General features: G+C 39.5%; 1 protein-coding gene and 1 pseudogene across 1 annotated transcript in view; both read right to left on the reverse strand.

Annotated features, from left to right (window-relative positions):
* The window catches only part of igf1ra (insulin-like growth factor 1a receptor), a 76,241-nt gene extending 65,177 nt beyond the window's left edge, over positions 1–11,064 (reverse strand). Inside the window, exons 1-2 of the mRNA XM_044194027.1 lie at positions 9,835–11,064; positions 758–1,321 (exon numbers count right to left, since the gene is read on the reverse strand). Coding sequence (XP_044049962.1) covers positions 758–1,321; positions 9,835–9,940 — 670 coding nt within the window. The 5' untranslated portion in view covers positions 9,941–11,064. The remainder of the gene's footprint in view (positions 1–757; positions 1,322–9,834) is intronic.
* Positions 11,065–15,155: 4,091 nt separating this feature from the next.
* Positions 15,156–18,507, reverse strand: LOC122875180 (annotated as a pseudogene).
* Positions 18,508–23,222: the final 4,715 nt, after the last annotated feature.

Genomic DNA, 23,222 nt, shown 5'->3' on the forward strand with positions numbered 1-23,222 from the left:
GAGTAAGGGACTCTTGCCAAATCAAGAGTCAAGTTTGACATGATCCTTTTCTGAGGAAAACATTTATCTGTATTTCTTTTATTTACTCTGTATATATATATATATATATATATATATATATATATATATATAGACCCTATATATATAGACCCTCCTCTGAATTGTTTTTAAAAATGCATGACCCCACCACGGGGCCAAAATTAAACAAGGATGACCCTCCCCCAGATTCTTCAATATACCCCTTTTCATAAATTGCAAAAAGTCCCTAAGGCAAATATTTAACTGACATGGTCCAGACAGGTAGACTAGCTCATTTCTTGGCAGAGCAACTTTAACCTCAACTGAGTATGTCTTTCTAATACCTGGTGCTCTATATTGCAGCCATCCTTCACTCCACAAATAACCTGATCTAAAGACAAGGTCTCTATAATGAACAGAGAGGAAATGTTTGCACTGGCCCGTGGACAATCCTGCAGCCTGACGGAAATGAAGGAAAAACACTGCATAGATTCATGGGATTTGTTTGCTGGTGAAAAAAATGCACAATTTCAGAATGTTTATGAGACTGGAAACCACCTACCTAGATCAAAGTCACGTCTGCATTTACTGTACTTGTATCGCAAAATATCACACAAACACTGCCGCTATTAAAATGTATTTAGCAAACATCACATTTAAAGAATCCTTTGCTATATTCTTTCTCGACATTATCTGCTGGGATAAAGTATGAAATAAAACACCATAGAACTCAGGTTACCTTTCTGGCACTGGTTGGAGGTCCAACAGCGATCGATGTAGTTATCACTGAACGATGTCCTCTGACAAAGAGGGTTGTCTTCCATGATGCCTGGGCACACATTGTCACACTCCTTTGCCTTCTTATTCCCATTGATAACGTTGTTGAACTCAGAATCCATAATAAGAGACCAGTCCACCGAGTCCAGGTAGCAGAGCTCAGGGTTCTTTTCGATCCGCATGGCTCCCCGGGTGATGTTCCTCAGGTTGTACAGGCCGATGTCCTTCAGACTGGTCATCTCGTAGATCACCAGGGCGTAGTTGTAGAAGAGTTTGCGCCCGCGGATGACACTCAGGTTGGGGAAGAGCATGCTGAGGCTGTCCAGGCCCGAGACGCGAAACAGCAGCAGATAGTCTGTGATGACGGTCAGCTTTGGAAAACTGAGGGAGCGGAAGACCTCCTGGTGGATGTTATTGGTCTTGTCGTTGATGAGGAGGATCTGCAGGTAGCCCTCCACCACCGTGCAGTTCTCCAGCCGCTTGAACTCACTGATTTCATTTCGGATGTCGATACTCGGACCACAAACTGGAGGACACAGAGAGACGACACATGAAGATGCATCTTCATTCTCATGTACAACAGAGTATTACAGATTTTCTTTTGTATCAGAAATTAATATAACAGAAGTGTTTGATGGTGAATACAGCAATGCTACGTATAGATCAGCATGTAGATTACTTTTGCCAAAAGATTTTAATTGTAATAATCTTCTTGAAGCACATAATCCTGTTAGTCAAGATGGTAAGGCTGGCAATATGTCATCCATACAAATAATACAGAGCTCTGAAAAACACTCTGAAAGAAGTGCATGCAGTGCTAGGACACCATGTTTCTACATTGTATAAAAGAAGTTCATGTTTGTTCTGAGTGTTCTCTCAGGCAGGCATTTCAATTATAACAAGGGAGAGATATTATCATCGGGGTCAGCTAAGGTGAAGGCATTTTTAATATAGAGTTGACTGGGGAAATTGTTATTTGGTTTCAAACTGAGGTTCACAAGTTAACATGTTGATACACCTTCTGTATCCATCATATCAGATGCAAAGCCCGCATTTCTCTATAAAATGTTGTGTGTGTCACCTCAAATAACCCTGGCATTTGAATAAGCCATTCTTCTGTGCTCGGAAAACAACACTTGAAACCACAGTGCCTGGAGCGTTCTCCAACACCACACACACACACACACACACACACACACACACACACACACACACACAAAAAACATTAACAACAAAGATCCCATTTATTATTGATGACAATCAACTCTCCCTCTAATCGTGCCTATCAATTACTACACCTGGGAATTAATGGTAGATGACATTCTCATAATGTTATTGTGCTCTACTGCAGTGGTTCCATAACCTTTTTTGAACCTCAACACCACCCGTCATGTTCCAAATGTGTTTATATGAACTGATTTTAAGCGGTATGTTATATTACACTATTAATGATATAAAAGTGGATATCGTTACAATATTTTTTTCATGCAAGTGAACTGTCAAGGTTTAGGTGAGTTTGGTAAAATCTGCACTCGTACCACTTGGAGTGGTAGAAGTTTCAACCATCTATTATTTTCAGCTAACTATTTTAAACTTAAAATGTATCCAATACTTTTAGCTTTTTCACCATTTATCCTTTACATTAAGCTAACTATTTTAATCATTTATCCAATATATTTAGCTTTTTCACCATTTATCCATTACTTTTAGCTAACTAATTCAACTGTGTATCCATTAATTTTAGCTAACTGTAGACTTCCCTGTTTGCTTGCTAACTTGTTCTCATGCACTCTCAATTGCAATACATAGTGTTCAGGTGTTACAGCTGACTCAATATATGTCTATTTTTTTAATCAAATCATAATTTTTCAAATGAGTTGAGCTACTCCAGAAACATTCCACATACCTCCAACCAACTGGGGTACTCCTATTTGGGAATTACTGCTCTAATGTAACAGCCAAAAAGCTGAAAAGTTCTTCTGTGAAACCTAACAGATAAAAATCTCTAAACTCCCTACTGTGTGTTAAATATCTATGAAACAATAAATTATTTATATAATTACGAAATTGGCACATACTGCAACTAACAGGCTACACATTAGTAACAGTCAGCACAGGAAATGCCTTGACATATGAGCTCCTTGGTTAAACCTGTTATGTTCTTACAGAGGCTTAGGATACTGTCGCAGTGAGCAACACTATCACAGCGCCTGTCCAATGAGACACACAGGCATGTTTTCAATAAGAGTCTTAGATCCTTGTCAAAACACTGACCATGGGTAAGCAAAGAGCTAAACTGTTTCTAGTCCCAAAATAAACACTGTGCCACCAGATTGTCTTTCTAAAATGGGAAAATGACTGCATCATTCAAAAATGACGTTTGTGACCTCTCTCTGGCATATATTCAACCAAATGATGTTTATGGGTTCTCAAAATGTCCCAGTTAGTAAATTAACTTCTCTTCTGTAGAGACAAAAAAGGCCATGTTTGATGTTCTTTGTTCAAACTATTCTGCCAAAAATAGAAGCTGCATTGTATATAGGGATGAATGGGCGATGTCTGCTCCTGTCAGGGAGTTTCACTTCTCCAAATTTAGAACGGAAACGATTACTCCAGTAGAAAATAGTATTTGCTTTCTACAATCAACACCAATTCCCCTGGGCTCTACTTGTGAGCCATCGAGCTGCATGTCTTCTTTGTTTCATTGAGAATTTTCTTCCAGCTTCTCCAGCAGCCGGAGAGAGAGGGAGGAGGGGTGGAGCCACTCAAATACAAAGACTAATTTGTTTGTTAGTAAAGAGAAACTCTAGGCCCCACTTCCTGATGAGGGCATTAATAAAATCAGCGGGCGTCTGGCCAGAGAATGGAAGGGGGGAGCGAAAAGAGGGAGAGATAAGGTTACTGCCAAGCGTAGCTATCTGAGGCCATCCTACTGGTGTAAAACCACGACAAACAAAACCGCTAAATGCATTAAATGTATTTCTGGGCGTTGTAAATGCCAATCAGATATTGCTGCCTCTTCTATCTTTACCTGAAATTGATTTATACTCAAAATGCTGAAAAGAAAGGAAGGAGAATAGAAAGAAAAGAATGAAAGAAAAACCTCCTCTTTGTGATTCCCTTGTTCTACTCATTAGGCATGTTAAGTACCAGGAATTCCAATCATTTCCTTGGAAAAGGATTGAGTAGGATGTTGCCTCAAACTAAGCCTCCAGGCTTCTCTGATTCTCACCATTCAACCCATTTGTTGTGAAGACAACAATGCTTAAATAAGATTTGCATACCAAACCCTTTATTCGTTGTTACATAAACCGGGAGAAGTGTTGACAAATTAAAGCGCTGACAATAATGACCTAGGAGTGATGTGGATATTTTAGCGCCAGTGTCCACAGAGAGGGATAAGCCTGCATACATGCGTCTGTCTCACCCTCCTGTCTCTCCTTGCTCTTCACACTGCTGAGTAAACACACATATCTCCACAGCGTAATGGGATCCATCAGCTCATGTTTATGATTGATAAACGTTGCCCTGGCCCTCCATGGAAATGTCATCTCACAAACACAAGAGCACCCTGCACACCAAATTATGCCAAGGCTAATGGTCACTGTTTATCTTAACTTCACATAAACTCTGATTCAGATTCAGTAAACATACCTTGTATGTAAATAAACTTAATCTCAGTTTTGGCTAACAGAAACATGAGATTGAAATCTGGATTTTCAGATCACATGTCATGCTCAAAAGGCCACAGACTGAGCGTTGTGGGAAAGCACATAATTGTATCCTTTTCCAGACATCCAGCTGTAAACTCCAGGAAGGTTATTAGGAAGATTCCTCCACAGAGTTGCAGAGGTGTCACGTGAATCTACAATAAGCCAGGCTGTAACTGTATTCATTTTCGATTACTCTACGATTATGATATGGAATGTAGGAAAACTATAAATTATCTCAATGGAGCCTGTAAATGTTTAGCATATCTGCTGGAGAAATTAGTAAAACCACTGTTATGTCAAATATTTTTATCACTCAATTTGAGTATATTTGTATTCTGTAGCATTGAGAGCGCCACCCATTTCTGTGGATTATGTTTAAAAGATGCTATAATTAAAACAAAAATTCTAATTAAAAACATATCAAACAAATATCCCACGTTCATGTCTGCACATCATGTGTCCCCACTTGACTAAAAATTTGTGGTTTAGTATTGTTTTGTATTTGTATTTTAAATATACTATATGTATCTTGTACAAAAGAGATACAAATTTAAATATCCTATCTTGCTCATTTGTTTTTATTTTTATTAAACTCGATTGGATTTTCCAATTGAACATTTAGCTCTAGTTCATAAGCAATCTGCTTTTATTTATGAGAGGTGCATATAGATGCATACAATGGCATGAACAAATGTTACACAACAAAGAATTAACTCCAAAAAATTAAGACAAGTATCATGTTGGCATTTGGTATCAATTTTGAACCATAATAACCAGCATTAGGATCAAAAAAATTTCACTACAATCCAGTTCAAGCAGTGAGGGAGCTGGTCACTGTGCGGTCATATCCCCTCACACCTGCTACATCAACTGGCTCTAATCCCCAGCATACTGGAAGTCATCTGACCAGTGGTCTGGTGGGCCACTTCCCCTCAGTGGACCTTACTTCAAACACTGTGGCTCAGATATCACCAAAACCCCAAACAGTAACACTACACTCCCCATCATAACAACTCTCACAGAAAGACTGCCCTTCTCCAGAAATGAGGGAAGAGGGCAGGAGGCTACATACTCTGTGTTTACATGCACACTATAACCTATATTCCTTTAAAAACACCAGATTAAATTTACTGTTAGATTATAGTAAAATATGGTTTGCAGTGACCGGATTATTATGAAATGATTTGTTTGATAAAGGGTTAAGGTTTGTAAGGATGTTTGGAAGCCTATGGGAAACTTACAAAATAAGATTAGTAAAAACTGAGGGACGTTATTAGTGTTTAAATTTAAACGTGATGAATTTATATCCTTTATTTGTAAGTTTGGAGCATAAGATCCTTTTGGAGTCAACCCCCAAAAATACGTTTCTATCAGGTTTACTCCATGGCCTCTCTGGCATGTGTGTATGTGAATTAAATCCGTAACAGAAAACAGAGTAAAGTGAATAATAAAGCACAAATTCAGGTGTTATAGTACACTTACTGTGAGCTTCACTTCAGCTTTAATCTGAAGCTATAAACAAATCAGCCTAGTGCCTTTTATGACAGTTCACTGCTATATTTTATGCACCTGTGCACACAAATAATCAAGTGATGACAGAATGGTTAACATGAAACAAGGAAAGGGTTTCTCACTAAGACTCTGGAAACACCTCTGAGAATAGTCTCTGGCTGATGAATTCTCCACATTCAGTGCTTGATGAACAGCTTTCAACTGATACAGCGAGTGCCATCCATTAGAAGAGTTAACATTTACAATCATCTCACAAATTGTACAATACTCCACGGGCCATTAAACCGGCAGCCCATGATGATGCATGTGCAGTTGGCCAGAGACTGCATTTGAGCAAATCCAATGACGAGCCACTTGAAATAAAGTGTTTAATTAAGCATTGTAAACCTCAGCTGGCAGCCTGGAGGAGCTGTAGGACAGCGTTTGACTGCACTCTCACAAACTAGCCCAATGACACACTTTCACATCCTTACACGAGGGCACGCCACTGACTCAGGCTGTCACGCTGAGTCCTGCTGCAGTACACACAGAGAGAGCTGCACAATGAACTCACAGGCACGCACACTTGCACACACACCATAGGGGTACGAACACTCACTACACTTTCTCGCCGGGGGTGAGACAAGGCATTCCTACATCCAGCCAAGCAAGGAGTGGGGGAAGGGAACGCGTGGTGGAGGGAGGGGAGCCCCAGTCACAAGATGGAGCGGGACACCTTGGAGGAGAGTGACAGCAGTCATATCTGAGCTACTTGCCTCGTCACGAGAAGGAGAGCTGTACCGCAACATGCCATACCCCTAAGGGAGAGGTAGGAGGGGTGCCTGTCAAACACAATGCTCGCTGACGTTTGATTATTTAAGCCGCCATTCAAGTTTTCCGGAGCAACATGTCCCTTCATAAATATCTGGGCAGGAACACTGATGGGTCCTCATGGAACGGGACAGAGGGTGTCTGTACTCACACAACCCCTACGCCAATGTTGTTGGTGATCTTTTTATCTTATACTTATACCCACCTGGTACTTAATTTATTTTCTGACCTTTTTTTTATAGTGTTTTATAGTGTATTGTATTATATTTTTTGCTAGTACTTTCTCTTGTGTGCACTGACGTAAAGGCGAGCTGTTGTAACAAAGAGTTTCCCTTCGGGGATCAATAAAGTATTTCTGATTTTGATTCTGACATATCTATTTATAATTTTAATAGTAGTGGTACCAAGTGATGAAGTTAAGCGTATCAGTCTATACAGGAGACCGCTCGGTGTGAACGGCAAAAGCCAATAAAACAGTTCACAAACTCTCTACTCTTCCAATCAACAAAACCAAGTCTGTTTCTCTTGCAAGTGTATTTTTGCACATTCTATTTGCAAACACCAAGTCTCTATCTCCCTCACACGCTCTTTCTCTCTCTCCCTTTAAGAGTTGTTTTCTGCATACTTGGAAGCCATAGCATGGAAAGTTTACTGTGGTGAGAGTTAAAAGGGAGCTTAATTGCATTTTATTGGTGTGGACAGATTATCAAAACGAACAGAGCAAAAAAAGTTTTCAACCCCTAATGGAGCTCTTGGATATCTGTGATTTTCCACTAAGTGATGATAGAAGCTGGAAATTCTGACCCTTTACAGCCCAGTGTAGTAAACATCATCCCCGAGTGATAAACTGGTGAGACCCATCACTGTCTTGATATTCACCGCACTCTCTGAACTCTTTGTTCTGAAAAGCCTGATGCATTCTACACCACAGAGCGTCAAGATCTGAGAGCAACCACTTGTCTCCCAGCCCCCTGCTGCATTCATGGGTGTCTCACTGGCTCAGTGGGGTGCAAAGAAACACACCACTGGTCAATAGGACTGAAATTAAGTTTTCTCTTCTATTTGAATGCCAACAGAGGTCAGTCTACGTGTCTCCTTCCCATGTCAAGCTGTCTCCACCATGCCACATATCCTCTCAGGAAACAAATTAGTATAACAGAAGTGACATAAAACCCAAAACACACAGACACACACAAATAAGTCATGCAGAAACACAATCACAACCTCTGTGCTCAAGGTGGAAAAGATGCACCTGGAGAGGTCTTGAAGTTTACTGACCAGCAAAAAAGTGTTAAACTTCTGCTGTGTGACAAATGAACACATGAAACGTCTCATACTTCAAAAGCATCATGACTTTGACGAAGTATTACAGTGGAAGTTGCCTAAGAATGATGATTATTGACAGAAATGCAACCAGAGAAACAAAGAACAATGTTTTTTGGTTACGTAAACCACATTCTTGTCCCTGCTTTAACTGGGAAGCTAAATATAACTTATCACTTTATTTTTTTACTATGTGAGCTAAATATTAAGTTCACAGACAAAATGCAGGAATTTGCTAAATCATCTCTATAATCCAGTTAGTGTTGGCCTAAAGATTTTGTTTAGACAGATTAGGTATTATCTTTGCCCAACATAGTGTTTCGAGAGATTCCACTGAAAAGCCTAATACTGCACATCATCACCAGAAAATAATTTTTACTTCTGTATATACCGACCAATGAAAAGAGAAGCAACCCTCATTGACCCTCATTAATTCACAGTTGTTTTATTTTGTTATTTTGGCAATAGCAAAAAACCCTTTATTCCAGCTACTATATACAGTGCATTAGATAAGATTACTTTAGATTAGATGAGAAAACTTTAAATATGCTCGCTGAAGCATTTATGAGCCCACTTTAAATTACAAAAAATTTTAACCACAAAAAATAACAACACTGAAATCACAGCCAGAGCAAACATTCCTACATTTTAGGAAATTCCATGAGAAATCATTAATACAAGCATATCTTTTTGGTTGCTAAAGCATATAAAACCCTCAAAAGGAAAACCTAACAGAGAAAATAAAACTTTCAAAATTGAAAATAAATAATCTCACCTACTTTTTTCCATATCTGTAAAATGTTGTCAAGACTGAACTGTAAAGTTTTTACATGTTTCTTATACAAAGTGCCATGTATCATTTGAAGTGTTCCATCAGTGTGAAAGAGCCTGGTGTTAAGACTGGATTGGAAACGAACTCAAGTGCTCCTCAAATGTAAGGTTTGCATTAATTAACACGACATAGCTGTATACAGAGTATGTAGTTGTAGGTTTACTGAAAATGGGGTCTGGAAATAATGATTACCTCCAACAATATAGGCCTAAATTTATTTTTTTTCATCATGGTGACTGTTCATGGTAGTCGGCTGAAATATCTCTTTTACCTGCTGTTTGTGTGTTTTGTGACTGTATGGCCTTTTAAAAAGCAATGGTTTGTCTGATTTAGGTTGTTAATGCGCAGCGACGCCACACCACGAAATGCAAAATGGCCACATGGTCGTAGCAACCTTAAACGCTGGTCCCAGGATTCATCCTCTGCTTTCTGGATGTCTAACGTGAAGATTATGGCGACATGTGCCTAGTATAGCTGCCTGTTTATAAATAAACGAAACTGCTTCATCAAAGGAGGCGATATTGCGCACAATAAAGCGGATTTTGCTGAAGTGTGTTCACCTACTGACTGGCAGCTATACCACATGGTCTTCAGCTGTAAGTAAAAGACACGTCGGTGCGCTGTTTGCACTCTAGGTTTGTTGTATTGAGTAGCGGAGTCTTAACATAATTATATAAATCCCCTGATTTTCTCAATAAATACATTTCAACATTATTCACAACCAGTCAGCAAAAGGCTGTTTTACAAAAGGCTAAACTGGGCTGCAAAAATCACATTATGTAGCCTACTGAGGCCTCCCATTTAACCAATAAACTTTACTAAATTATTATTTAAAAAAAAAATACTTACTCTCTCCATATGTGGACCAGATGCAGATAGTGGAGACAGACAGCATCAGACCCCAAAACAAGGTCGGGCTACCCATCGGTGTGTCAGATCTCATGTTCCTTAACATTATTCTCCTCTCAAAAAAATAAAAAAATAAAATAAACTGAAATAAAATAACAAGGTTGTACACACCAGCTCCCAAGAAAAACAACCTTAATATTAAAATACAAGGACAAATAAATGTGGCTGTAGCCCAAAAAGGCTACTGTATGGTAGCCTGCAAATGCGTGGTTTGCTTGTCTACCCTGATTTGCTCTAAAAAAAAATATATAGATAAATAAATGGGTATAAATTGTTAGAACAGGGAATTCCTTTGAAGGAAAAACAAATACTAAAACAGTCTGCTATTTTTGCCAATCACAGGATACTTTGACGTCGGCTGGTATGGCACACGAGCCAGTGATTTTACTGGATAAATGATGGTAATCCCCATCTTCAGTCTCCATCGCTTGAAAACAGCAGTGCGTGTGCAGTGCGATCGGGACCTGGTAATAACAATAAAAATATCAGGCTAAATGTTATTATTAGTAGCCTATGCCACCATCATAAATTAACGCCAGTGTCACTCGCAAGAATCCCCCGTGTGAATGACTGTGTTTGAGGGGAGGAGTGGGGCAGAAAACACGTCCAGATCCACAGGGGTGGTGGCTGGGTGGTTGAAAAATGAATGAAAACCCTTTTTTTGCCTATGCCATTCAGCCAGCACAGGCTCTCGATCCCCAGCAAGCAATCCTGGCAGTGAGAAGTCGTTTTTTAAACCAATTTTCGAGCTCCTCGGCTCGGACTTATCTCTGCCGTCAGTCGGGATTTGCAGCTGAAAGAAAATACCAGACTTGTGCCACGCAAGAGAATGGGTCTCCAGCTCTCCAGCTAGACGACCTCGGCTAGGGTAGGAGGGAGAAAATGTCCAAGGAGTTGCCCTTTACAAATGTTTCTTGTTTTGCCTTTATCCTCGTTTAAAAAAAAGGAGGGGGGGAGAGAGAACAAAAACTCCCGTCGCGTGTAGCCTATTTCCAGAGGCTGAAATCCTACGGTTCGCCCCTCGGTTAACGCAGGTTGTGGATCTCCGCTCCTCCGTGGAATCTCTGCTGTAAACAAGAGTCGGCTTCTCACTCAGAAACACATAGTGGTACGGCTAAGGTGGCCGGGAGCAGGGCGGAAAAACCGGAGTGGATTGGGACCCGGGGATTCCCAAAATCCCACACACACCCCATAAAAGACGCCAGGGCCGGGTAATGCTGGTTAGACTGGGCGTCTCTGGGTGCATGTTGGGGTTTAGGATATGCTGGTGTAGCTTTATTCCAAGTTGTATAATTTTCAATAGTACATATATATAAACGTCATCTCTAGCAGAGGCAACTTAATGTGTTCTTTATTCTGTTAGAGAACCTGGATGGATCCCATTTTTGGACCATATGTTCCCTTTATATCATATATCAATGGTTCCAATTATTAGTCCACAGGCAATTTCTCAGTATTTGGTGGGAGAGACTGAGGATGGCTGTAAAGTTCATCACAATTGTCTCTATTGCCTCACTCATAGAGTTACATCTCCTAAATCAGTGGTTCCCAACCTGAGGGTCTGCACCCAGGAATGGTCACAAGATGATTACCTGGAGCCCATTTCAGCAAATCTGTAACATGTAAGCTGCAATTTGCAACATCAGATCATTTCTTCTCACATGCATTTTGACATGTTTTCAGTCATCAAAACGAATGCCACACGAGAGCCTTGCAGGACTCGCAAATGTATATCTGCAGTTTGTAAGTGACAATCATTTGTGAAACGGGATGCTGCCGCCATTTTGCAATCTGCGTGTAAGAAGAATCTCAGATTGCTTTTGTGAAACAAATTAGGAAATAAGAAAATCTAAATTCTGCTACACAAAATTATGCTTATTTATTGTGTGAAATACTTGGTAGTTTTACATCTTCACGTCTCGAAACAGTCTGAGAAGGGAAAATTGTTGTGCTTACACCTCATAGACAGGCACCCTGTACCGAGGGGTCTAGACATTGCTTTGTAGTAAGGGGTCACATGCAAAAAAAATGGTTGTCTGGATTACCAACTGTCTGTGAGGCAATAATTGATATTATAAGCTTTGGGTATACTTTGTAAGGGTGGTTAATGGATTTTTATTGAGATCTTGTAGAGGCACCCTGTGTCAAAATATAGATTTAATATCATTCATATTTTAGTTTATATTACATGTTGCATATTCTTAAAGAGATTTGTGTTTAATTAAAGTCTCCACCACTAACTGACATACAGCAAACCCGTGCGTTATTATTCCAGCACAGGAATACTGTTTGGTTTGTGTGTGTGTGTGTGTGTGTGTGTGTGTGTGTGTGTGTGTGTTACATCCTGTCCTGCTGTAGCCAAGTTAGTTGAGGTAAAATTTAACGTTGTTGGGAAATGCATCAGCTGTATCCAGACCATGCTGTCTGAGATTTATTTCTTCCATGGCTGTCCTCTGTTGACTGAATAACTTTGTGTTTGTGTTTGATTAGGATGTAATCATAGTAAATGATTACATTGTTTACAATGAATGTGAGACTTTTATTCTGAAGAATTTTGACTTAATTTGTCCACATAGTTTGATCTTATCATCCTTTCAGAATAACTCAGTTTTATTAACTTTTTACTGTCAAAAAAGCATGGGCAACGATAAACAAAAATGCTCAAAATGAGTTACATTTGAATAGAAGTTATATGACAATATTTCATGTTCAAGTGAGACTTTATGCAGCTTACATTGTCTGTACTGAAGGTGAAAAGGCAACAAAAATGGTAGTGAATCCTTTGAATTAATAAAAAATTATTATAGCTTTTTTTTCTTTTTTGTTGCAGCGAGTGAAATAATGTTGCTGTTAAACTACTGTTTACCTCTGGTGGTGCTCAGGGGAATAGATTATACAGTATTAGTGTGGTTTGGACAAACTGGGGGTAAATAATCATCACTGACCATAGTTGGATTTATTTTGTAAAAATGGTTGGTTGTAGGTGACGAAGACAATTTTTCATTCAACTTTTGGAATTCAACTTTTTATTTCATACTGAATGTGTATGTGGTATGTACTGTATGTTTCTGGGGGAACACCAAGGTCAGCACCTGTGTGCATCTATTTTGGGATTCTTCACACACAATTTGGGAGGAGTGGGCCTTTAATGTTTAATTACTTTTAAAATTGTAGATTTTTCTTGTTACAAATCTTTAATAGCTTTGCCTAGGATTATGAAATCAGTTTTGACATAATCTAAAATTAGGACTTTTCCAGTAGACTATGCATTGACCCACAAATTGTAAAAATAGGGTTCACCAGAGAGATATTTTACATTATTCGGGTTAATTTAATGGTGTTTTAGCAATAAATGGAAATATAGCATTACTCTAACCATAAAATAACTATTAAATTACTGCAGTATTAAGGGGAAAATAATTACACCCACTATCAGTCTTTTTTTAACCACAAAGAAGAGTTGTATGAATTGTTCTCTCCTAATTGATTAGGTTCTATGATAAGTTTATGTCATTGTGTTGTTTTTATTCCAAAGAGGAGTAATTCCTTTTATCAATTAAAAAATATGTTTAAAAACAGTCGTCCTTGTACTGATTTTTAAAAAAGTTTATTATAGGATTTGTTGCCTCTGGAGTGAACATGCCAACGTTCAAACCTTCAATACCATGAAGTCTATTTTGTGCACTGGGGCTGCACCATAGGTTACACTGCTCACCATCGTCACTGGCCCAAACTAAAATCTGACATGGAGCCCTCATTCAAGAGAGGACTGCCAGCTCTGCCTTTATCGTTCATTCATCCCACACATGCAGCAGTGGCAACACAGTGTGCAATGGCCGTCGCTGTTCATTCTGAAGCTCCTGGATGCAGGTTTATAAAATCAGAAGGCATGTAGGTGCATTTTACATTGTAGTGACGGTATGCCATTTCACTGGCGTGAGACAATATTTAATTCCCCCCCCCATTTCAGATAAGTGTTTTTAATTGGTAGACTGAATGATCCTACCACATTACTTGTGAAACTCACGTGAATATTTATTGTGTGAAATTTTCCTTACCATTTTTATCATAAAAACGATTTAAAGAATTGTAGACCTAATTGTAATTTTAAACGGGAAACTAGACGATTAAGACTCTGACATAATCAGAATAAATATTACACGAATCATTTGAATACTCCAACCTAACCACGACCTCCTCTATATTAGTAAATATTAGTCAATTTAAAAACATTTAAAGAAATGTTGAGATATGTCCGTTTCTCATACTTAAAATGTATCAAAGTAGGCTATTATATTACTTCAGACAAGTCCTGTCATTTGTTCATTTACATACAATGTTTTTGAAGAAGACTTGACGGCAGTGGCGAATATGCGGTAATTGAGACATGATTTTTGCGGTGAAAATAAAAATAACTTAAGATTACGTTGGGTAAGGTCATAAATGTCATCAGACTTCGCGCGGTGAAGTGAGTGGCCAAGCAAGTGCAAGAAACCAAATAGCATCTCCGCTCGATGTGAAAAACTGGCTTTTGTACTTTCAAACTGCAGCTTTGCGGATTTGTTTTGGGAAGCACTATCTCGTGAGATTCAGTCTGCTTCAGGCTGTGTCGGTCCTTTCAGTGTTTAGGTGTCGCCCTCTGCTGCTACAAAAGGTAGCATTGTAGTTCAATTCAATTTTATTTATATAGCGCCAATTCATAACAGAAGTTATCTCATTGTACTTTTCCTATAGAGCAGGTCTAGACCGTACTCTTTATAATATTTATAATAGACCGTACTATCGTATAAAAGGTTTCAGTCGTAGTCATCTGGACACTGTTTTCAGAATCAGAATCTCAATTGCTCACAATTGAGAATGACTTCTGGATGGGAGCCGAAACGTCTTGATTCTGAAAACAGTGTCCAGATGACTACGACTGAAACCTTTTCTACGATAGAACACTCCTGGACGAATGAGGGACTACACCGTCTTAATAGACCGTACTCTTTCTAATTATAATATTACAGAGACCCAACAAATCCCACAGACAGGCACGCAGTGTAGTTAGCGCATATGTCAGATACTACCTGAACATAAAGTCAAATCATTGCTCTAAAGGCAACAAAGGCAAATACTTTTAGGTGGTGAAACTAAATGCTGCACAAAAAGGTGCACTGTCGTTTAAAGGTAAAGTATAAAAAAAGTTTATGTATAGTAAATAAACCTTCTCTCTCTTTCGCACACAAATACACATTAAAAGACACAGATTCTATCAAATGCAAAGATTAGAGCCAGATTAGGTTCATTTTTAACACTTGCAATCATAAAACATCTATAAAATAGTAATTATAATTCTATATCTTGATGGTCCTTCAATGATGATCCCTTTAAAACATACAATAACGGTAAACACATGTCTAGACTATTTGTTTCTGAGGAACCCTCAACCTCAGCATCTCAAGTATTGCATCTCCCATAACATTGCTTTGTCCTCTCAGTGCTTAATTTATGCAGAGGCAAAACTGCTTCTTAGAAAGTATGACAACGGGGTTAATGATTAAATAATTAAATAACACCACCTGGGTTGAGCTTAATTTACTAAAAAAGATTTTAAAAAATGCTTGTGTTATCTGTGATTAACAATTAATTTTTAATTTGAATAGGATTAGGACCATGTGAAAACATTTTTTTAATTCTGACATTAAGATCAGAATCTTGAGGCCTTCATATGTGGCCTTAAACCTGTTCAGTTAGAAAGAGACACCCACCATGTCTCAACTGCTTAGCTGAATCACTCTCAACACACTGCTGGTCAGAGTTTGGTGCATATAATGTACATCATTCAGTATTAAACATGTGTAGTATACAGTACATGTAAGACTGTGCGTAAATAGTCTGTGCAGAGAAGAAGGTTGGTGAGAATTTGCATAAAAAGAGGTTTGTGTGTGCTGATGTTGTACTAAAGTTAAGCCTAGAATTTTGTATTAAGGATACTGTTCTTTTCCTCCCGAGGAACAGGTACTGCCTCTTTTTTCTTATCAAACACCCCCAGTAAATCCCAGGACTGAGGAACGAGTTGGTGACAGAAGCCTAGCTCCACCAGCCAGGACACTGCAATAACACATGTAACAGAGGAAAGCATGGCCAGGGTCCTCTAGGGAAAGTACTGTGCGATAACTCTGCCCTCCCTCCTCCAGCCGGGATACAGGAGGAGAGGAGGGATCCCAAGCAGTTTCTCCCCGCTCAGCTCATGCAGCAGCAGTCCTGATAGCCACTGATAGCTCCGTAGCTATTAGCACAGCTGAAGTGCAGCACGCAGATGAGCTGCGTGAGTATCACGCAGTAGAGGAGGTCCCCTCTTAGCAGCCAGGGGGCGAACACACTGTCATCACCAAAGGCCAGGCCTGTTCCGGCCAGGCCCACCAGCAGCACGCTAACACGGATCACCTGCTGCAGCTCCTGCTCCGAGGCCTGCAGGAGGAGAGAGGAAAGTTACTTTGCTTAATGCGGAACCAAACACACACACACACACACACACACACACACACACACCTACTTCCTCTAAGTCGCCTTGTATATGTTTTCTGTAAACATGCTAAGGACAGCAGCACAGAGTCCATGGAGGACATAACTGCTGCAGCCACAGAACCAATGCCTAATACTGACAACCAGGTGGGTGTGAGGCAGTGGAGGGCCAGTGGCAGGATCTTCCCTGCCTCCCCTCGTTCAAAAGGAGGTCTGGTTCCAGTCTTAGAGGAAAGGAGAGGAAGAGAGACTATTTCAATGTACATGGGGGTACAGTAGTATTAAGATTGACTTGGAAAATTGCAAACCTTTCCTTCCACTGGAACAGAGCCATCATCAATGTTACTGGTTGCTCCTGTGCTTTTCCTGATATGACAAGTCAAATGTCCACTGGCATAAATGTCACTGGAGCTACAACTGCTATGCCAAAAATGTAGAAAAACACACAAATATGCACACAAAGCAATCCTCCCTTTCTATCATTTAAGTCTATTCTAACTACAGGATTTCATAGAGTAACAATGAGGTTGTTGAGCCCAGAGGACCAGCCCAGCTAAAATGGCTCAAGATATCCTGAACTTAAAACTGAATTGTGATTTCAATAGGCCTTTTTCACTGAAGACATTTTGACATGTCGCAGCAGGAAAAGCACATGTGTAAATGATAAAATGAATCATGGCCAAATTCCATTTAGCTGCTTCAGTTTCAGGGTCCTGGTATTGTTCATGCTGACTCACTGTCATGGCTTACTCGGACACTTGAATAGAACACAGCCATTGTTAATGTTATTGGTAACACTTTTGTGCTTTTCTTACTATGACGAGTCAAAATGATGTCTGCTGTGAAAACAAAAAGGCCTGTTAACTAGAGGCAGCAAATCCAGATTTACAGTGGACAGCTGATTTCAATTTCAATAATTAAGTTTACTCAATTAATATGATTCCATACAATTTCAATGTTACCTTGTACCCGACTACAGCTGTAATTAATCAGCTGCCAGCAGATACAAAGACATCAGAGAAAGTTGCATGGGTCATGACAGGTCATATAGTCAACTGATGACAATTTTGTTCACATAAATAGCTCTAATAGACAACATTGATTTTCTGAAACATTTTGGTAAATTTTGTCCACAACTGAAAAGCTGATGAATTCCAGGTTTTCCAGGATGTATGGGAAGCCTATAGTAGAGATACAGTACATTCTGTGGTTGCATGTGTGCAATGATGGAGCTAAGCATGTGGTATCGTAGAAAAGGTTTCAGTCGTAGTCATCTGGACACTGTTTTCCATCCAGAAGTCATTCTCAATGACTTCCGGATTCTCAATGACTTCCGGATGGGAGCCGAAACATCTTGATTCTGAAAACAGTGTCCAGATGACTACGACTGAAACCTTTTCTACGATAGAACACTCCCGGATGAATGAGGGACTACACCGTCTAAGCATGTGGTGTTTCAATCAAACTAACTCCACTACACACACACAGTGAAACATAATACATTTTAAAATCTAACCAATAACAGCATCTCATCCCCCCATTTTCCTGCATCTGCCAGCTCCAAGTCTCCTATCCACAAGTTTCCATTTGATTGGTTGAGGTAGACTATTTGTGAGATGTCAGTAACTGCAGGACTGCGTATCAAAAAAGGAATACAGAGAAAAAAAAACAGCTGTTATAGCAAATTCATTGAATAACTTACATTTCTTATCATATTTCATCATGAATGTATTTATCTATTAAATCAAGTCATTAGCCAGTATTTCTGTTGCCTTCCCTCCATCCTGCTCCATCTCTCTTTATTGCCCCCCTCTGTATTTCTCTCCCTCCGTGCCTCCTCTGTTTCTCACCAGGCTGACAAAGATGAAGGAAAGCTGGATGACATCAGTATACGCAACAGAGTAGAGACCCCCTAAAAATGTGTAGATGATGGAGACAGCTGCCGAGATAATGATGGAGATGGCAGATGACAGCCCAACGATTATGCTCATCGTTTCTCCTGGAAACCACACAGAACATTAAATGGTACACAAAAATGTAATGTGATGGATTATGGCAGAATCATAGCATTAAGATGTCATGTTAAAGTTGGTACATGGGGCGCCCAGTAGCTCACCTGGTAGAGAGTGCACCACATGTACAAGGCTGAGTCCTTACCACAGCGACCCAGGTTTGAATCCGACCCACAGCCATTTCTTTCTCTCCTACATTTCCTGTCTCTCTTCAGCTGTCACTATCAAATACAAAAAAAAGTTGGTTGATAAAGACTTAGGCATGAAGTGTTACTTACCCAAAGCAGCAAAGATGCAGGCATCACTGACCGAAGCAATAGTGTCGCGGTGAAATGGGTCACATGATCACGCAGTGCTTCAACCTCATAGGTTTTGCAAAAAACAATCCTCCTTAAGAAAAAGAGAGCATACAAAGAAAACAAAACCGTTAAAGAGAAAAATGACTTTCATTTTCAGCGAACATTCATTGGTTCCAACTCAAATATGAATATTTTCTGGCTTTACAATATTTGCTGATATGTTATTGTCCAAATGATTAATCGAGAAAATATTCAGTAGATTAAGTGATAATGACAGTAATCGCAACCCTAGTTTAAAGTAGCCTACATATAAAGATATTAAAAAATTTCCAATTTGCTTTTGCCAATTATGTATGAGCTGAAATGTTGTCAAATCCGTTTTCTTCACACAGTGGCTCAGTTGTTAGTGCTGTCACCTGACAGAATAGAGATTGTGGGTTTGGATCTACAGTCCAAGAAGAAGCAGGTTAGATGAAGTGGAAAATTGTATGTAGGTGTGAATATGTACGTGTGAAAGCTGTTAGCACCATATGAGTAGGTTAAAGTACAATGTATGCCCTACCCCGGCTGGAATACATCAAACTCTGTGTCTGTGAGTTAGTAATTATTATAGCATCTGCTGCTTTATAGTTTCTGCTGCTAACCTGAACAAGTGCAATAACTTGCACATGCATTGTAGCATGTCCCTCTTTTGCATGGCTAACACTGACAATATTACTTCGAGGAAAGTTAATTCAATACATGTGGATTATTCATTAACCATGTTGGTTAACATAAGCTAAGCTTTGTGCTGCATTTGGGTGCAACAACAGGCGAAAAATCAGCATTTTATTTCTTGAGCAATGCAAGGATTGGCAAGGATTATCAGTTATTTAATTTGTGTGAATGTGTTAATTTCCATATGTTTAGGATCTAAATTAGCAGGCGCCCCGGTAGCTCATCTGGTAGAGCGCATACCATGTATCAAGGCTGAGTCCTTACCACAGCAGCCTGGGTTTGAATCCAGCCCAGACCCTTTGCTGCATGTCATCCCCTCTCTTCCCCTGCCTATAAAATAGCCTATATTACCCAAGTCTATAAGTCCCACCTCATCTGACATCTGCTTCATCTGACCATTCGTAAGTCCTCAGATGACTCTAAGATCTGATTAGCATTGTGTGCAGTTGTGGCAATAGCCTACACATATACTAAACTCAATTGTGAATACAGCCTTTAGATAATTTATTTATTTTCAGGGACAATGCACATTGATCAGCACCACTGTTGAAGAGTATCAGCAAAAGGTATGATGCACACAAACTCGAAAGCACAGGTGAAGTATCACATCCTGTGACACTTGAGTATGTGAGGCTGAAAATACTACCCCAGGGTGCTACTACTTACTCAAAACAAGAAAAAACCTTGTCATAATGTCAGATAACTTTTTGGAGCGGTATAATAATCTTGTTTAGCTGTGTGTTATCATACAGAAGCTACTTACCCAAAAGAAAATTGATAAGATATGCAGGAGGCCCCATAGCCCAGATAAGACCTTGAGTAGGAGAATAAACAGCCTCAACAGTTCCCATAATGTAACCTCCACCAACCCATGTTGCTAAAAGCAAAGCACAGAAAATAACCAAGTGAGAAATTTAGCAACAAAACACAGTGAACGGTGCATAGAGCAAACACAATAAGGAACACATGTCAAGTATTACTAAATGACAGACATGAAAGATAAAAGTTCTACCTGTCATGGGGAAAAGCCCCGACCAGGACATTGATGTTGCTGCCCAACGACAATGGTAACTTCACTCTTGCTGCCAGTACATGTATTCTCCACTTTCTTGGATTTTCAAGATGCCCAGATCCCAATTACCAGGATGACAATCTATAAAAAAAACAAAAAAACCCCAATGGCCACCAGTCCAGGGACATTCACTGCCATGATTGTCTGGTTACACAATACACAGTCCTTCATATAACATATAAAACACAATAAGTACACTTAAGTATATAAATGTTATCATTAGTTTAGCTGCAGTCAAAAATCTTAAGAAAACGTGTAATAGGGTTGTGCTATAACCCCCAATGAGAGTTAGTACTATTGTCTTTTGCCATCTCCAGGAAGCACCACTAAAAAAAGCAATACACCTCCCCCACTCATCCAGTGTGCATATACAGTAGCACACTCACTGACTGTATAACCACCTCTTGTACGCAAAATAAGTTTCAGCAAAGTCTTTATATACTCTTGTTGTCCTTTTTTAAACTGGGGTGTAGCATAATCCTAACATTTAACTTCATTTTAAACTAAATTTTGTACTACTTAGTAATCCTTGCTGATGAAGAAAGTCACTCTTCACTTAGCACACGCATCATTACTGGGTAACCATAGCATGGCAAGACTTATGCAAAAGCAATGTGACCTATCTTCAAAACACGTATACAGTAGCTCACCTGATAGGATGGTACTTAAGACTGATAGAGCCATGGCAATACCTGAACAAGCACTTTGCTTCTGGGAGCAATCCTGACCGACCAAGTCTCTGTCACATCAAGGCTGTAAAACCTCATAAGGTCTAACAGGGGGGTGTGGGGTGGCCCAATAGAGAGTAGCACACACATCCTCTGCTGTGAGAATTGTCAGAGCAAGAGAGTGCACCCTGGGAACACCTGCCTTAGAGTTATGTAAAGTGACCCAAAACAAACAAATAGCTGATTAAAGGGGGGTATCGCCCAGGAATGCTCCACATAGATAAAACGCATGTAGCCAGGGTCAGGCTACCATTGAGGATCCTGATGTCATGTCCTCTGTAATTTTTCTGGGAATTTGGTTTTTAGCAAACTTGGGGGGGAGGGTGGATTTGTCAGTTAAGAGCCAGTATTTTCTCACCAGGATTTAGTCTTTTCTCGACCATAATTTCTTTTCCTAGCAGGGTGTTTGAAACAGTTGACCTTCGAGTTGGGAAATAGTTTTAATATTAAACGCTTTCATTTAAATTATGGGCCCATAATTTCCTAGTAAATTCATTGGCACTTTCCTGGAAAGAGATATGTAATCTAGTACTAAGTGTAGGGAATACAATTCTGAGGCAGTTATTTTAGTTTGAGTTTACCACTTTTATTTACCACTTTATTTTCCGAAGCATTTCCTTGAAAGAACTACTACAATTAAAATAACTTCTAAAATCTAAATAGTTGTGTGTTATGTTATCACTTTAGTAATTTGGTTGCAGTTCTATTTAGCTTGCTTAGTTATTTCACTCACGTTGTAAAATTCTGATTAAATCTGTGTTATCATCATGTTTTATGTGTACCAGGTTTAATCATGTGTTTGACTTATAAATAACGTTATGGCATTACACTACCGGTTAGAAGACAGGGCAGACACGACAGAGACGTATAATTATTCACAACAGGGCATTATCAGTGGATACATAGCGTTAAATTGTTATCTATACGGATATCAATATATTGAATATTGATTTTATCTTCTGAACACAGGCTTAGATAAACGGATTTGTTCTCAGTCAGGCTGAAATTAGAGCGCAGCTGCTTACTAGACCCCAGTAGTCCTCCTTTAGATAGCGTTAACAGTTAATTGCAAACTTTATAAACAGTAAACAGTAAAAAACAAACGTCTAATATTAACCCAACAAGCCAAAAGACTGAAACTATTTTAATTATACAATGACGATTTTGTGTTTTTAACCTAGACACCAAAGGATGAAACATGACATTGTGTATTGTCTTCCTATGTGGTGGCCAACGTTACGTACCTTTCTGTGGAGTCGACGTCCTTTCTTCCACGCATCTGCCGCTTCCAATGAGGTGCTGGATCATCGGCCGGCCACTTCTCTTTAGTGGGCTCCCTCTGAAACGTTACACCTGGGAGCGCGTTCAGCGCTGTCAAAGCGTAGAATAACGTTTTTAACAGAAGTGGCGGTGTGTCGAATGTGCTGTTGCAAACGGTTGGTAGTTGCCACGGTTTCTCCTTTAATTTTTATTAGATGACACTCAAATTGAAGGTGTAAAGGTAGCAGGGTAGTTTAAACGCTGCTATTTCGAAATCGTTGCAAACCAGGGTAGTCAAGTCAGTTTTTACTTGAACGCAGCCTGGACGGGGAGCATAATAACTGACAGCGCTATCTATGGTAGAAGATACCTGCTGTTGTTTCATAATTATATTTTACCATAGACTATGATTTTAACCCGGCACAGGCCACACGTGGTCCTCCCCACCACGAGGAAATGCAGTAGCCTATCATGTCCAGTTTAAACCCTAGACGCTAAGACGGTTTTCACTGTATACAGTCTATGGTTTACTAGCCTAAAGGATGCAGATGCATGATGCCCGAAAGGTGACACTACCTGCACAGCACCGAGTGTTGTGCAAGCATGGCACCAGGCTGTACGGAGTAAAACTTTTCCCACGAGAATATGAATAAGGTTTTGTAAAGTGCAAAAACAGCAAACATGCATGCACACTCAATGTCAGCATAATTAGTGACAAGTAGATAGCAGCTTA

Source organism: Siniperca chuatsi, linkage group LG4 (assembly GCF_020085105.1).
Source record: "Siniperca chuatsi isolate FFG_IHB_CAS linkage group LG4, ASM2008510v1, whole genome shotgun sequence".
NCBI lineage: Eukaryota > Metazoa > Chordata > Actinopteri > Centrarchiformes > Sinipercidae > Siniperca > Siniperca chuatsi.